General features: G+C 46.9%; 1 protein-coding gene across 1 annotated transcript; it reads left to right on the top strand.

The window, feature by feature from the left end:
- Window positions 1-12,967: 12,967 nt before the first annotated feature.
- LOC119819730 (odorant-binding protein 2a-like) lies at window positions 12,968-16,190 on the top strand. Its single transcript, XM_042055385.1, has 6 exons — window positions 12,968-13,054; window positions 13,578-13,711; window positions 13,935-14,005; window positions 14,973-15,083; window positions 15,623-15,724; window positions 15,910-16,190. Exons 1-6 carry the CDS (start codon window positions 12,968-12,970, stop codon window positions 16,188-16,190), a joined length of 786 nt encoding a protein of 261 aa, XP_041911319.1.

Genomic DNA, 16,190 nt, shown 5'->3' with positions numbered 1-16,190 from the left:
TGTCTCTCCATGTGCTCTTTGTCTCTGTGGTATCTCCATCATTTCCTCAGGGTCACAATGTCACATTCTGAGCCTCTGTCCCTCGGTGTCCCCATGTACCTCCAAGCCTCCTGTGCTTCTGTCCACTCTCTCTCTTGCTCTCTCTGGACCCCTGGTTTCTGCACTGCAGCTTCAAGGTCCTGTCAGCTCTCCCAGGGTTGCCAGGCCCTGCCTCAGGTCTTGGCTGAGGGAGGGTGTGGGCCGCAGGTGTGATGGGGTCCTCTACAGGGCCCTTCTCACCCCTGGGCTTCTTTGGTTTTCTACAGAGCACTGTGTGCCTGAAAGCAACTAGGGTAAGTCTCCCCCAACCCCGCCCCACCTGCAGAAATGTGGAAAAGCCTAGAATGTGGGTCTCAAGAAGCCCTGGTCCTCATCCCATCCCCACAGACAGGTGTTGTCACCAGGGAGGTGGCCCTGAGTGTAGTTTCCAGGACAGCTGGAAAGTCCTTCCTTTTTGTTGTGATCTCTCCTAGTCCCTGGTCTCTGCCTTGCCCTGTTCTTCCCATTCTCTCCAGGATGGCAGAGACCTGGCTGCTCATGAGAGTGGTGAGGGATCTCTTCAGAGGGCCCCAGCTCCTAGCAGGGACCTCACAAAACCATGTGGAAGGAGATCTCTATCCAATATGTGCCCTGGGCCATCCCTGTCCATGACTCCCTGACTACTGCTCCTACAGAATCAGTGTGGGGGGGGGGGATTTATCTCTCTTCTCTCTGTCACAGCAGCTACCCAGGTCTGCACCTGCTGAGCAAGCCTTGCTGCCCAACCCTGACTGGGACATCCCTGTACCACACCTCTCCTGGACCAAACTCCCCACTGCCCCTCCTCCACACCTTGGCCTCCCCTCCCCCACCTGACACCAAATAAAGCCCTTTAGCAGTACTCTGGCTCAGGGTGTCTATGAAGGGCCTTGTGTGTGCTTGAAGAGCCCTGCTGTCAGCAGAGACAAGGGAAAGCATACAGTGACATTGATGGGCTGGTGCCCAAGGAGCATGGCATCTGACTTTCCTGGAGAGCCATGTGAGGTCCTAGAGCCCCACCTGGTGAGCCACTGGCTGTCAGGCTGGACCCTGTCAGAGAAGCCCCTGGGAAAGCAGGGCTGTGAGGGGTCATCAGGGCTTTGAGTGGTGTGACTGTCACCGCCGGGCTCCTAGTCCAGGAGGACTTCATGGGCTGCTGGGAAACCCCTCCTTGAGAAGCCTAGCTCAGTGACAGAGGGGAGTTAGGGTGGGTAGCTCCTCCATCATGTCCCCTCAGGAAACACAGAAGCAGCCACAGCCTCCCCCAGCCCAGTTCCCCACACCAGGCCTCCCCTGCAGTTTTTCCAAGGACAAGGGTGAAGGGTTTCACTGTCCAATAGGGACATGGCGGCCAGAGTGTGGGAGAAGATGCCCCAACCCAGGTGATTAGTACAGCCTCAGAGTGCAAACCCCATGGTGCTGGCTGTCCAGCATGTCACCTCTGCTGAGGGTTGCTGGAACTCAGGCCAGTGTCCCTCAGCTCAGTAACCCTCCAGTCTAACTCCCGCCTGATTGTCTGTTCTCTCTGAATTCCTCTCTTACTGGACCTAGCTCCTGCTGGGAGCTCTTGGGTGTTCCTAAGGAGGGGCAGCTCTGCAGGTGCAGGTGGAGCCTGAGGCATCCAGGCTACTCTGGAGGGCAGGGTCAGGCCAGGCTGGATCCCACATACCAGGCTCTCTTTGATTGAGACAGGGACTATGCATGGATTCAACTGTGAGCCCCAGAATAACCCCAATTTCAAAAATTTGATGCTGTTCTTATTTGTATCAGTAGTTCAGGAAGACTTCTAATTGAATCCAAAATATGCAGAGACTGCAATCTAATGCCACACCCATTACACTATCACAGCTCCCCGCCCCCTGCTGCTGGTCAGTACTGGGACTGAGCTGTGACCCTGGGCACTGGGTGTGAAAGCTCAGGGATGTGACTGTGCCCTGGAGCAGTGAGCAGAATCCTAGCAGGACACAAAGTGCAGAGGCCTCCTCTCCTGCCCGCTGTCCTGTACTGAGCCTTTGCTGACTTCCTGGGCTTCATTACTGCTGGAAGGGAAGCACCAGGGACTCCATTTGGGCAGAGACCACTTCCTTTTTTTGCACTCGGGAACCCATTTTCTTTAAAGACACATTGACCAACCAACCATCTTGTGGTTTGCTGTGGTTTGTTGGCCCCTCATGACTTGGACGGAGGTTTCTCAGGTGGTCTGATCACATGTTAGGGGCTGGGCAGATAGAAAGATAGAGCCAAAGGCACTTTAAAAGTGTTATGTTTAGACCACCGTGTGTATGCAGGAATGCACATGTTACGGCCTAGGTATGGTGGTCACGGGACAGCTTTATGAACGCAGCACTCTTTCCAGTGAGTTGAATGACAACAGCAATAGACATGTTAAGGTGGTTGGGGAACAGACAAGAAGAGACCTCAAGAACTATAGAAATGAAGGGATCTGGGAACAGGAGAAATAGTCTTCCCCAGGGAAGAGTTTACCAACTGGTTATTTAATAACAGATGTTCAGCCCTGAAAACACACAATCAATTAACAGTATGCATAATGAACAGGTTGTGCCTATGTACCTATCTATTATATATATATGTGTGTGTGTGTGTGTGTGTGTGTGTGTGTGTGTGTGTATGTATATATATATAAATCATATATACATGTGTGTATAGCCACAGACAGATGAGATGAACAGTTAAAAAATGGCATGTGTGAACAGTGGGGATTTGTTCAATAATAAAGCAAAAGATAGTTTGCAGAGGGCTGGAGAGAGGGCTCAGCCGTTAAAGGCTAGGCTCACAACCAAAAATATAAGATAGTTTGTAGAAAAAGAGATGTAGGATCATATATATACACTTAATGAAAAAGGAGGCTGTGAATTTGAAAAAGAGCAAGGCAAGACTATATGGAAAGTGTTTGCAGGGAGTGGGATATGATGTAATTATAGTATAATCTCAAAATTTGAATGAAATAACAATAAAAAATCTAGCCCAAAACAGCAATTTAAGTTATCTGTGATCCTCTTAAAGACCTGAAAAGTTAACAGTGAACATGAAGTATTATTCTTAAATTGATTTTTTTGTTTTGTGTGTATCTGCATAAAGTTCTATTAGTATGTATGTATGTCTACCATATAAACTCTCAAGGCCTGGAGGGGTATTTATAATCCCAGCACTGGGGAGGGACTCATTGGCCAGCTAGCCTAACTGCTGAGTGCCAAGTCAGAGAAGAGACCTTGTCTCAAAAATAGCAAAGTGGACCAGCAACCTGAGGAAGGACACCTGAGGTTGACATCTCACCTTAAACACAGATATCTGCCTCTGTCTCCGCCTCTGCGCCTGTCCCTTCCTCTCCCCTGGGAGTCTGGGATTTACGCACCCAATACCACGCCCAGCTCATCTTTGTTCAGGCCTTAAGCATTGTCCTCTCTCCAGAACAAAGCGCTGTCCACATCAGCCATCCTACCTCATTCTTCCTGCCTCTCTTTCCCCGCAAACTGCCTTTTGCTTTATGACTGAACAAAACTCCACTGTTAATTCATGGCGTTTTCTGTATCTGCGCATCTCAGCCTTCTGTGGGTGTCTAGGCTGATTCTGCATCTCGGCTGTGTGAACAACATGGCAATCAACACACATGTGCAGGGATCCCTGCGCTATAATGACTAGAATCTTTTGGGTATAAGCTCTGGAGGGCTTGCCATAGCTGGATCATTTTCTCGTCTTATTTTTAGTTTTCTGAGTAGCCTCCAAACTAGTTTTCATAGTGGCTTCTCTAGTTTCTGTTCCCATAAACAATGTGTTAGGTTTATTTTCCCTGCACCACCCCAGAATTTTTGGGCACTTGTCTTCTTGAAGGCTGCCATTCTGAACTGAGTGAGGGGAACGATGTTTTTAATTTGCATTTTGCTGATGGCAAACAAGGTAAAACACTATTTCATGTATTGTTGATGATTTATTCTACCATTTTGGAAAATCGTTGTTCAATTCATCTGCTCATTTATTGGTTGGATGAGTTGTTTGGTGATAAATGCTTTAAGTATTTTACGTACTGTATGTCATTCCCTTGTTGCTTGTTTAGCTGGCAAAGATTCCTCCCCTTCAGTGACCAACTCTTAACTCTGTTGATTATTTCCTTGACAGTGCAGAAATAATATTTTAATTTCACACAGTTCCTTTTCTCTTGGGATTATTTCCTGTGCAATTTCAGTCCTATCCAGAAAGTCTTTTTCTCTGCCTGTATCCTGTGTCTTAAAGTGTTTTCCGTCCTCCCCCCCGCCACCGAGCAGTTTCAGGTCGTGCATTAAGGTCTATGTCCCATTCAGATTGTGTTTGCACAGGGCAATAGCCGAGGTCTAGCTTCATCTCCTGTGTGTGGGTATCAGTGTCACCAGCACAGCTGACGAATAGATGTCAGTCTCTTCCCCACTGTGTGCTCTGAGCACTTTTGTCTAAAGTCGGGTGGCCGCAGCTATGTGTGTTTGAGTCTGTACCCTGCATTATGCCACACTGATTCGTGTGGCTGTTTCTGTGCTATACCATGCTGTTTTTGTTACTGAAGCCCTGTATTATAGTTTAAAACCAGGTACTACAATACCCCCAGCATCGCTGTTTCTGCCCAGGTTGACTCTGGCTATCCAGGGATTTGGGGGCTCAAAAATGAGTCTTAGGATTCATTAAAATTCATTTCCTGTTTCTGTGACACTGGACTTTTGAAAGAAATTTGTATTGGAGCCTAAGCCGGCTGTTGGCAATATGGTCGTTTTCACAATATTGATTCCCCTAATCCATGGACATAGTGTTCCTTCTGCTATTGTGTTACCCAGTTTCTTCCATGCTTTGTTGTTTCTGTAGAAATGGAATATTTCTTCTCCTCCCCTTCCTCCTCCTCTTCCTTTTTCTTCCTCTTTTTGGCTGATATGATTTGGATATTTTCATGGTCTCACAACATGCTTGTTATCATTATTCAGTGTAGAGAAGCTAATAATTTTTCATGTTGATTTTATATTCTACTATTTTGCTGAAAGTTTTTTAAATCAGATCTCAGAGTTCTCTGTTTAATTTAATAAAAAATTTAAATTAAAGTAGTGTTCATATAAGGATAGCTGAACTTGCTCCTCTCTTATTGATAGACTCCATTTCTTTGCCAGCCTTATTGCTATGGCTAAGACTTCAAGCACTGTATTGAATAAGAACACTTCAGTTCTTCCCTGATTAGAACAATGTTGGCTTTGTTGAAAGTCTCCCATCACCTACTGAAATGATCAGACGACATCTGTCTAGAGTTTGGGGTTGGGCTGCAATTACTAATTTGTGCATTCTCTTGCTTTCCTAGAAAGAAACCAGCTCGGTCATGCTGCCTGACCACCCAATGTTGCTGAGATCAGTTTGAAAGAATTTTATTGAGAGTTTTTGCATCTGTGGTCAACAGAGAAATTTATCTATAGTTTCCTTCTTACATTCTTTTAATATCAAATGTTCTTGGTTTATAGAATGAAGGTGGCAGAAGTCCTTCTCTTACGGTATAGTCTGTAGAGCACTGGTGCTGATTCTTTTAGTTTGTTGTAGAATTTAGCAGTGACTCCATCCTCTCCTGGGCTCTTCTTTGTTGGAAGATTATCAGTACTTTAACGTTGTTGCCCATTATAGATCCATTACAGTAGTGCATTTCCTCTTGATTTAGCTTGGGTAGGTCCTGTGGGTGGAGAATCTATACAGATCTTCTCGATTTTATAGAATTTTGCAGTATATTTCAAAATCAACCCTTTCATAATTTCCTCAAATATGACCTTGTGGGGTGCTGAAGAGATAGCTCAGAAGCTAAGAACACTTGCTGCTCTTGCAGAGGACCTGGGTTCAGATCCCAGTACCCACACACTGGCTTACAATCATCTATAGCTCCAGTTCCAGGGGATCTGATGTCTTTTTCTGACCTCAGGGGAACCAGAAACCAGGTGGTGCACACATACACATTAACACATATAGGCAAATCACTCGTCAACATAAATTTTTACATCTAAAAAAATTAATTAGCTTGACATAAGCCTAAGCACGAAGATGAAAACTTTGTAAAATTTAAAATTTTAAGCAACATAGAAGAATTTGACCATACTAAGGGTGGGTATGGTGTTCAATGCCTTTAGTCCTCAATGCCTCAGAATGCAGAGGTTGGTGGATTTCTAATGAGTTTCAGGTCAACCTAATTTGCATAGGGAAACCTTGACTCAAACAAATAAACACTAGAAGATAGAAGGACCTCTTTGTGTTTTATAAATAAAAAATAATATTGTGAAAATGACTATCTCTGCAGAAGCAATGTAACAAATTCAGTCTAGTCCTCATGAAATTCCAATTACATTCTTCACAGGAATAGAAAAATAGAATTCATATGGAACCACAAAATGCCCCAGATAGCCAAGATAAGTTTGATAAAAACAATGCTGGCCGTATCATCATGTCTGATTTCAGGTTTATTGTCATAGCAGTAGAAACAGAATGGTGATGGCCTGAAAACAGACCCAGAAATCAATTAAGCAGAAAGAATAATCATATATGAATCTATGCAGTTATAGACACCTGAGTTTTGACAAAGTTTAAAACTGTATACATCGGAGAAGACAGCCTCTTCAACAAATGGAGCTGGTGAATCTAGATATTCACATGTAAAAGAATAGAGGTTAATCACCATATCTCAGCCTGGACAAAGTTAACATCAAATAAATATGGACCGTAATACAAGACCTGAATTTCTAAAGCAGGAATTTCAGGAGAAAGAAGGGAAAGCATGTCAAGAAACCTGCATTAGCCAATGCTTTCTGAACGGACTCTTATCTCTCAAGAAATCAGGCCAAAATCTTAATGAATGGGACTTTGGGTATTAAAATTTTTCTTATGGCAAAGGAAACACAGTCTGTAGAGCAGACGTTCTTTGCTAACTCTACATCTAAAAGAGGATCAATATCTAGACCAGTTCTCAGCCTTCCTAGTTCCACAGGATGTGGTGACCCCAACCATACAGTTATATTGTCACTACATCAAAACTGTAATTTTGCTCCTGTTATGAACCATAGTGTAAATAGCTGATATGTGAGTCCAAGGGAATCACAGCCCACAGGTTGAGAACCAGATCTACTAAATAACAAGAAACCAAACAAACCAATCAACAATGGGACAAAAAAAATGACCAGTCAGTTCTCAAAAGATGGGATCCACATGGCCTGTAAACACATGGGAAACAATCAGCATCAACAACCATCAGAAAAATGCAAACAAACACAATGACATCAGCCTTCATCTCACCCGTGCCAGAATGGCAGTCACCAAGGAGCCGGGTAACGGTGAAAAGCTGGGGCACATGTGTTCACAGGGAGTTCTTACACTCTGGTGGTGTCAATGTGCACTAGAACAGTTTCTAACTCCTCAAAAAGCTAAAAACAAAAAACAGAAAACACTGCATAGGGCCCTGATAATCTGCTCTGGAGTATTTTCCCCCAAAGCCAAGTCAGCACACCACACAGACACTTAGTTTGCTGGAGGAAATGTCACAACCGCTAACGTTGGCCACCAAGGTGTTCATCAACAGGCTAGTGAATGAGGGAGACATGGTTTACATAAACAGTGGACATTTTTTCGGCTGTAGAGAACAAAATTGTGTCATCTGCAGAAGGAAATCAATGCAACCGGAGATTGGGGCACGAAGTACAAACATCACATTTCGTTTCTGGATCCTAGAGTTTACAGAAACCTGAAGCCATCTTAGATACAGATGACAAGATAGCAGGACTGAGTCTAAGGGACAAACGGGTGCAAAACAGCTGAGAATGGGGAGAATCATGCAAAGCAGACTGTGTGCGTATTGGGAACAGTCTTACACAGCTCAGATTAACAAATAATATTAAAACCAACACAGCACCCTAAAAGACCATTAAAATTATACTAGAAAATAGAAAAGAAGAGACAGGGAATAGGGTGGTCTGGTGGGGGGGGGAAACCAAAAAAGAAAAGAAAAGGAAAAGATTGTCTAATCACATAAACTGAAAAACAGGATCAAATATATGAAGGGGCTTAAAAGAATGAGACTCTTTGTAACGCAAAGTGTCGGTGTGTCTTCCTCCTGGAGCCTGAGAATTTGGAGGCGGCGGGTCTATGGGGTCAGCTGAGCTTGTGGACTCTTCTCTCTCCCCCATTTAGGAGTTTGGAGTTTATTCAGCTCGTTCTCGGTCTTTCTTTGTACCAGTGTTTCCTCACTAGGCTATCTTCCCTCCCTTTGTAAGGATGTGATCAGCTTTTTCATTTTGATTTTTCAGGGGTTTATAGTTAAGAGATTGCCATGAGCATCAGAGACTTTGAACAGTGGGTTTTTAACAGTGTTGAGGCTGTGATAGGACTAAATGAATTTTGTTTTATGTTATGGCTCTAAGCCTATGGGGGCCAGGGAGGGGAATGTTGTAGTTTCAATGAAAATAGCCCCCATAGGTTCATAGGGAGAGGTACTACTTCACAAGGATTAGGAGGTGTTGCCTTCTTGGAGTAGGTTTGACTTTGTTGGAAGAAGCATGTCACTGGAGGGCTTTGACTTTAGCCCAGGCCCAGAACCCAGTGGCTCTTTCTCTACCTGCTTCCTGCAGATCCGGAGGTAGAACTCTCAGCTACCTCTCCAGTGCCACATCTGCGTGCATGATAGCCATGCTGACCACCATGATGACAATAGACTAAACCTCAAAACCTGCAAACAAGCTGCAACTAAATGTTTTCCCTTACAAAAGTTGCTGTGGTCATGGTGTCTCTTCACAGCAATGGAAACACTGAGACATTCTTCAATACTCTTTTATTTTGTAAATCATCATTTTAAATATTTATTTATTTATATTTGTGTGTGTGTGTGTGTGTGTGTGTGTGTGTGTGTGTGTGTGTGTGTTTTGGCTACATATTGAGTGCTTGATTAGTCTCTGTGGAATACAGAGAGGATATTGGAACTCTTGGAACTGGAACTACAGACTGCTGTGAGCCATACTGTGAATATTGAGACTAGAACCCTGGAAGAAAAATGGGGAGAGAGAGAGAGAGAGAGAGAGAGAGAGAGAGAGAGAGAGAGAGAGAGAGAGAGAGAGAGAACAGTCAGTACTCTTTACCACTGACCCATGACTACAACCCCCCTCATTTTCAGGATCTTGATACACGGTCTTGCTAATTTGACCTATATGGCCTTGAACTTGTTCAGTAACATAAGCAGGCCACAAACTCAGCATCCTCCTGCCTCAGCTTACCAAATAGCTTAGCTACAGACCCACATCTTCTCATTTTCAATGAGTTCAATGTATCACTTCCCTGCAGGATTCCTCTTTGGTCCATGAACACCTCAGAGTTGAGTTGAGACATTTTGAATCCTGTCAAGGAACATACCCATCTCCCTCTGGCGCTGGGGTCTGGTATGTGCTCCATGAGCTTGGTGGACACTTCCCACACACTTTCAGTCCCTCGCAGTGTGTCCAGGTCATCCAGCACTAGGACAAGGTGCACTCTGTGTTGCACGTTGTGTGACTGTATAAGGGACTGTGGGTAGTGTTGCGTTGGTGAGGAGAGTTCACAGCTGCTGGGTGAGCAAGGCTGAGGCCTTCGGTGTCAATGCTGGTTTTCAGTCTTTGGTGGAGTGGGGTGGCATCTCCAACCTTAAATGTGGATCTCTCTCTCTCTCTCTCTCTCTCTCTCTCTCTCTCCATTTCTCTCTCTTTCCATTTCTTTCTGTCTCTATCTCCATCTCTTTCTCACCATTTCTCTCCCCGCTTCCAAGTTCTATTGCTCTGCCCTGTTGGCTGCCTGCTCTGTTAACCTTTGGGATGGCAGCTCCAGCCCGAGGAATGGCATAACTGTCCTGTACTCTGCCCCTCACTATCCAATTAATTTTGCTTTGTTCTAGGTTTTACATCAGTTGATGTTACATCTTCTTAGATTAAAGTTAACCTACTGCAACTGTATACTTTTCCACCCAGTTCACCTCCGTCAGCACTTTTAAAGTAGATTCTTCGTAGACAACAATAGAAATCATATGGTTTCAGCCATTTGTACTAGTCACTATGCTGTGTTTGATGGATTTTGACCATTTGCATGTAATGTAACTATTGATCAGTTAGGAATGATTTTAAGGGCAGTTATAGCACAGTACTACAAACTAAATGATTTAAAATCCAGAAATGTGGACATAGGATGGAACTTGGTGGTAAAGTGCACCAAAGCCTGTACCAGGCCTGGGGTAGATCCCAGCACTGCTAAGAGAGCAAAACCAGAAACCTACAACATATGCTTGATCGTTCTGGAGGCAGAAGCCTGGCGTCTGGTGATATTTCAAGGTCATATTTTATCATTTTAACGAGAAAGTTAGCATTAGGAGCAACTGAAACTTGGCTCCCCTGATGACCCTCTGAGTCACAGGTGGGACATTTCATGTGAACTCAGGCAGCGGGGGGAGCCCAGTCCACCATCCTCTCAGTTTCCATCCATGCTGACAATGTATCAGCCAGGTATTCATCATCGCCTTAAACACACGGGAGGACATCTTAAAGAAGAAGGAGTTATTTTGGCTCCTGTGTCAGAGGTTCTGCCCACGATGGGTTGGTCCCAGGGCAGATGGCCTGTGGACTCAGAGCATCATGGCAGAGAGGGTTAAGAGGAACAGCTGGCATCTCATGCTGTCAGGAAAGCAGAGAGGAGGACAAGGTGTTCTCCATGACTAATTTCTACCAACCCTGGCCTCGGTCTGCAGTCTCTTCAAATAGGGCTGTCAGCTGGGACTAAGCCTGCCGCACACGAACCTGTGGGGGAAGCTTCAGACCATCCATGACAGTGTGGTTATCAACCTCACACCTTCAAGGCTGTGGGTCCGGGAAACAGAAAAGGGAAGTGCAGGCACTAGACTGGGAAGCTGCTGGTCTCTCTGGTGTTAAGAAATGTCATCCGCAGTGGCAGGGGACAGTAAGGGTCAGCCATCAGCACTATCAGCTGTAGCCACCCCAGCACTGACACTGCAGGATTCAAATAGAGTCCGTTCCTCAAATGCAACAGCAGCTATCTGCTGCCACCTTAGTTTAGTCACAGCAAGGAACAGAACTGGAAACCTTGAGATGAATCAGGTGCTAAGACACAGGCCAGAGAAATGGATAATGAAAGCCCCCTGGCAAGTTCCAATGACCTCCAGCAGATTGACAGCGTCCCTGGCTCTGTCAATCACATGGGCACATTGTTCTCCTCTGATTCAGAGAATCAGACACAGGAGCCTGTGTGGCAAGGTGCTCAGAGGAATGAATCAAACACACTAATGAAGGACAAGCTGGCAGGTACAGAGATGCCTTGCCTTGAGTTGGAAATGATAGCCTGTTTTCTAATCTCTGGTTCTAAAGAGCCCTCTCCGCTCACACCCAGAATGTCAGTACTCCTCCTACTCAACACCTTCTATAGTGAGGTCACGACCTGGGCCGTGCCAGCTCCTCAGCACAAGCCAGGGCAAGTAAGAGGGTGCTCATTAAGATTGTTTGTGGATACTTGAGCCCATGCACCTTTGGTCCAGACAGGCACAGAGATGCCATTGTGGGACCAGCACCCATCTCCAGAGCCATGGAGTGTAGACACCCATACAGGAAATAAAATCCTTCTCCAGACCTGACCTTCTAGGTTTCAGGGCAGGTGGCCAAGTTGGAAGGCACAGTTCCTACCAGGAAGGAAGCTGGGCTAAGGCTTGGAGCCACGGGAGACATCATGAATTCAGAACACAGGTTGGCACATGTGGTCGTGGTGTTTTTTGCATCATTTACCCAAAAAGAGTGTGATCTGGCCATGTGGAGAGCTTGGGGGTACTCAAAGCTAACAAGGAGGGAAGCTGTGGACTCCAGAGAAGAGAGTTCAATAGGAGCACTGGGGTAGGCTCAGGTCAGGCTGTGATGGACGCTGGTGCTTCATCCCACCTGAGGGCACAAGATGGCAAGAAATGAACACACATGGACCTCATCTGTACCAGGGCAGCCCTGGCTCTGAAATGTCCTCTCAGCAGGTCCTCAGATGACAAGAACAGCAGAGAGCAAAGTACCCTTGTTGGAGATGAATCCCCAAGTTCAGAGAGGGGATATTCATGATGGCAGGAATTCTTCATGCAGCCAACAAAAAACGTGTGAACTACGGAAATGGAACCATACCTGGTGGTTGAGGAGATGGCATTGGCCAGACAGTGAGAAGGACCAGGACATCTGCGAATAAGGAGTTTCCTGCAGAGCCCACAGCTAGGTCAGGGTCATGGTGTGGCGTAGCGTGGCAGGAGGTCTGCCCTGATGATGTTCAAACTGACAAGAGTCAGGACTCAGTATTCCCACTTATGGGAAGGTCTAGCATGGGGTATCCATGCATGGAGAGTACAATAAAGTGGGCTTCCCACCCGGCAGCGGCCTAGCCATCTGGGGACTAGCAACAGTCCCTGGTGGTGAAGTTCAGCCCCATTCTCTGCACAGGAGGTCAGAATCCAGGTCTCAGTGGACACAGCTCAGGGCAGCCATGGCAGATGGAGGCCAGGGATGTGAAGGGAAGCCTGGCCCTCCCTCCGTGCCCAATGAGCAACCTCCCTGCCCCTGAGTCACTCATCTTCCCAGGGTCCTTTGTGAGCACAGTATTGGTGGCACAGACATTGCAGGGCATTGTGTGTTATTTCTTCCTCTGTAGGTGACATTGAGTTCATTGTCATCAGATCCCAACAACAACAACTTTCCACCTTCATGATGGATGTGGATTTGGCCATGAGAGAAGGACGGGAGGGACATGGTCAGTGCCAAGTGGGCACACATCCCTCGCCACGGGGTATATAAAGGGCACCGTGTGAGCAGCCAGAGCAGACCTTTCCCAGGTGACCTGCCTTGAGGGAGAGCCCAGCTAGCGACTGAAAATGAAGAGCCTGCTCTTGACCTTCATGCTTCTGGGGCTGGTGGCTGTCCTGAAGGCCCAAGAACTTCCATCAGATGACCAGGAGAATGTGAGGAAGGGACCATCAATGGGAAGGGGTGGGATCAAGGCATAGCCTTTATAATGGCTTGGTACTGGTAGGTTTGAGCTGAGGTGCAGCATGTTTCCTTGAAGGTTGAACTTGACCTTGCACTGAGCAGTCAGAACTGTGCTTCCACTATTCTAACAGAAGATAGGCATCCTCCTGAAGATAGGGGTTTCTAACAAAGCAGTTTTGGTGAGGGGTCCTTGTTCACATGATACCCAGAGCTAGAAGGCCTCATGGACAAGGGAGTTCATCCAGTGCTGAGGTGTAGGCCTCAATAGTTTAGATACCTGGATGGGGAGCACACACTTTCTACCATCATGGGCTTGGGTAGCCTAAAGTGCTGGGATCTGTTTTCTGACCAAAGGTCCTGGGACACACAGGGTTAGCTCTTCTTAGTGGCTGCACCCTGGGTTCTGAGTGTCTCTTCAGGTGCTAGCCCATGTGCTGGAGCCTGGGATAGGATCAGGGCCAGGACTGGGCATGTTCAAAGCTTTGTCTCCCGCAGTACTCTGGAACCTGGTATCCAAAGGCCATGATACATAATGGCAGCCTACCCAGTCACAAGATACCCTCAAAGGTTTTCCCTGTGAAGGTGACAGCCCTGGAAGGAGGAGACCTCGAAGCCGACATTATATTCTGGTACGTGTCCCCAACTGTGGGCGTCTGTAATTGTCGGTATCCTTCCTATGTTTTGAGTTTGGGAAACTAAAAGATCCCAGACTTTGAGGGGACACATTCCCAAGCACTTTCCTAAAGCAGGAACATGGAATTTAGCAGATCACCTGACCAGGGCTGATTCACTAGGTCTGAGAGTCTCTGCTCCTCTGCTGAGAGCCGCCTGACTGTGGACTTGTGTTTACAGGAAGAATGGTCAGTGCCATGACGTAAAAATCCTGATGAAGAAAACTGAGGAGCCTGGCAAATTCACCTCCTGTGAGTCCCTGTGTCTTAGGGTGTCCTGCAGTGGCAGCCCTTGGAGAGATGGGTCCGTGCCTGGTCCAGCTTGTAGGACCGACCATCCACTCACTTTCCACGTACCAGATATTAGAAGTTGTTGTGCAGTCAACCCCAGAAACTGATTGGCTCTTGGTCCCCTGCCTAGATCTCAGCTCTTGACCCATGAGAAAACCATGCTAAAGAGCTGAAAGCCAGGCAGGGAGATGGATGCTCAGGCCTGGTCCAACCTTAGCCCCCTTCTCTGAACATCTTAAGGGATCTTGACAGCTTCCAAGAAATGGCTCCTGTCTAACTATGGAGAAGATGGAAAGGCCAGAGCTAGACTAGACAGGTCTCCTGGGTGACCACTGAGGTGTTCCAAGCTGTTCCCTCACATGGTCTGCAATGGTGCTGAAAGACCCTCACCCACTGTGTGCAGACCCAATAGGGAGAAGCCCTGCGAGTCAATTAAAGAGTCCAGCCGATGCAAGAAGCAAGAGGGTATATTAACGATAGCGCAACCGGGTCTCTAGTCTCCCTGGAGGATAAGCACCCCAAACAGCAATTCCAGCAACTTTTTATATGAAAAAACCACAACATTAAAATAATGGGTAAAAGGTACAGAACAACTGGATACAACATTTAGCATTTTGGGTCAGTTTTAGCCCATAGCTATTTGTTCCTTGTATTTCCCAAAAATACCGTAAAAACGCCAAACCCTGTCCTGGAAAGTCCCCCAAGCCCTATCATGGGCGCTAGGTGTTTCCTGGCAGGCTGGTGGTAGGGTACTGTGGTCAGGATGCTAGTGGCAGTCAGGGCTGTTTTGCAAGTTTTGTACTTTTCCATTGCTAATTATCATCCACCTAAGGCATATACTTAAAGCAGTTGCAAGCAGACTTTTTGAGTTGGGGTCTTACAGTACCTCAAGGATAAGACACTAAGAGCTATTTCTGTTCACCTGCAGTTCACGGCAAGAGGTCCATCTATATCACAGAGCTGCCGGTGAAAGACCACTACATCATCTACTGTGAAGACCCTAACCGCGGGAAGTTGTTTGGCATGGGAAAGCTCGTCGGTGAGGTGCCATGGAGGCCCTAAGTCCTGTGTCTGGTCTCTGCTTCCAGCAGAAATGCCTGGCACTGGGGGCTGAGAAGCCTCTTAGTGCTGTGCCAAGGTGCTGCCCTGAAATGCATGAGACCCAAAGAGAAAAATGGCTAAAACTGGCTGAGCCTGGGGCTTTTGTGGCCTTTGGAGACCTGAGCACTCAGGAACAGTCTCCACCCCTGGAGCCAGCAAATGCCACCTCCAGGGATCTCAGTCAAGAGACAGGTCAAAGGGAATGTCTTGGCAGAAGCCCATATGGTAGGAAGGGATCCTCCAGTGTCAGGGGACAGCCTCATGCCACTGAAATTCAGGGCTCTTACAGGTATGTGGAGTAACCAAGTCTGCAGAGGTTCTCCCTAGGGACAGAGGGTCCCTCGGTGTCTGGGTGTCCACACCCAGTTTGTTGTTAACCACCAGGGTCCTCTCTCCACCTTTGTGCTCCCATCCCTGTGTCTCTGGCTCTCTGCAGAGCTGAGCCCCACCCCTTAAGCCTGCCCGACCTCCCCACAGGGAGAAACCCTGAGGAAAACCCAGAGGCCATGGAAGAATTTAAGAAATTTGTTCAGCGTAAGGGACTCAAAGAGGAAAACCTCCTTGTCCCAGAGTTGAAAGGTGAGAACAGGACTGTCCATGCCTCTCTTGTGTCCCCTATGTCACTGCTACCTGTCTGTGCCCCAAACCATGTCTGTCTGAGTGCTTCTGCCTCCTCTCTGTGCCTGGTCTTATTGTCCATTATGTGTTGTTTCATGTCTGTCCATGTTTCCTGTGTCTCTGTGGTATCTTCATCATTTCCTCAGGGCCACAATGTCACATTCTGAGCCTTTGTCCCTCGGTGTCCCAATGTACCTCCAAGTCTCCTGTACTTCTGTCCACTCTCTCTCTTGCTCTCTCTGGATCCCTGATTTCTGCACTGCAGCTTCAAGGCCCTGTCAGCTCTCCCAGGGATGCCAGGCCCTGCCTCAGGTCTTGGCTGTGGGAGGGTCTGAGTCGCAGGTGTGATGGGGTCCTGTACAGGGCCCTTCTCACCCCTGGGCTTCTTTTGGTTTCCACAGAGCACTGTGTGCCTGAAAGCGACTAG

Source organism: Arvicola amphibius, chromosome 7, assembly GCF_903992535.2.
Source record: "Arvicola amphibius chromosome 7, mArvAmp1.2, whole genome shotgun sequence".
Classification (NCBI taxonomy): domain Eukaryota; kingdom Metazoa; phylum Chordata; class Mammalia; order Rodentia; family Cricetidae; genus Arvicola; species Arvicola amphibius.
Note: the sequence above shows the minus strand (reverse complement) of the source record. Positions and strands in the feature narration are given on the sequence as shown.

What these genes read in the sequence shown, in the direction of transcription:
- LOC119819730 (XM_042055385.1), top strand. Translation starts at nt 12,968, where the DNA reads ATGAAGAGCCTGCTCTTGACCTTCATGCTTCTGGGGCTGGTGGCTGTC. An exon ending in CATCAGATGACCAGGAGAAT is followed by an intron (nt 13,055 to 13,577) that starts GTGAGGAAGGGA and finishes TGTCTCCCGCAG; the next exon opens with TACTCTGGAACCTGGTATCC. An exon ending in GAAGCCGACATTATATTCTG is followed by an intron (nt 13,712 to 13,934) that starts GTACGTGTCCCC and finishes TTGTGTTTACAG; the next exon opens with GAAGAATGGTCAGTGCCATG.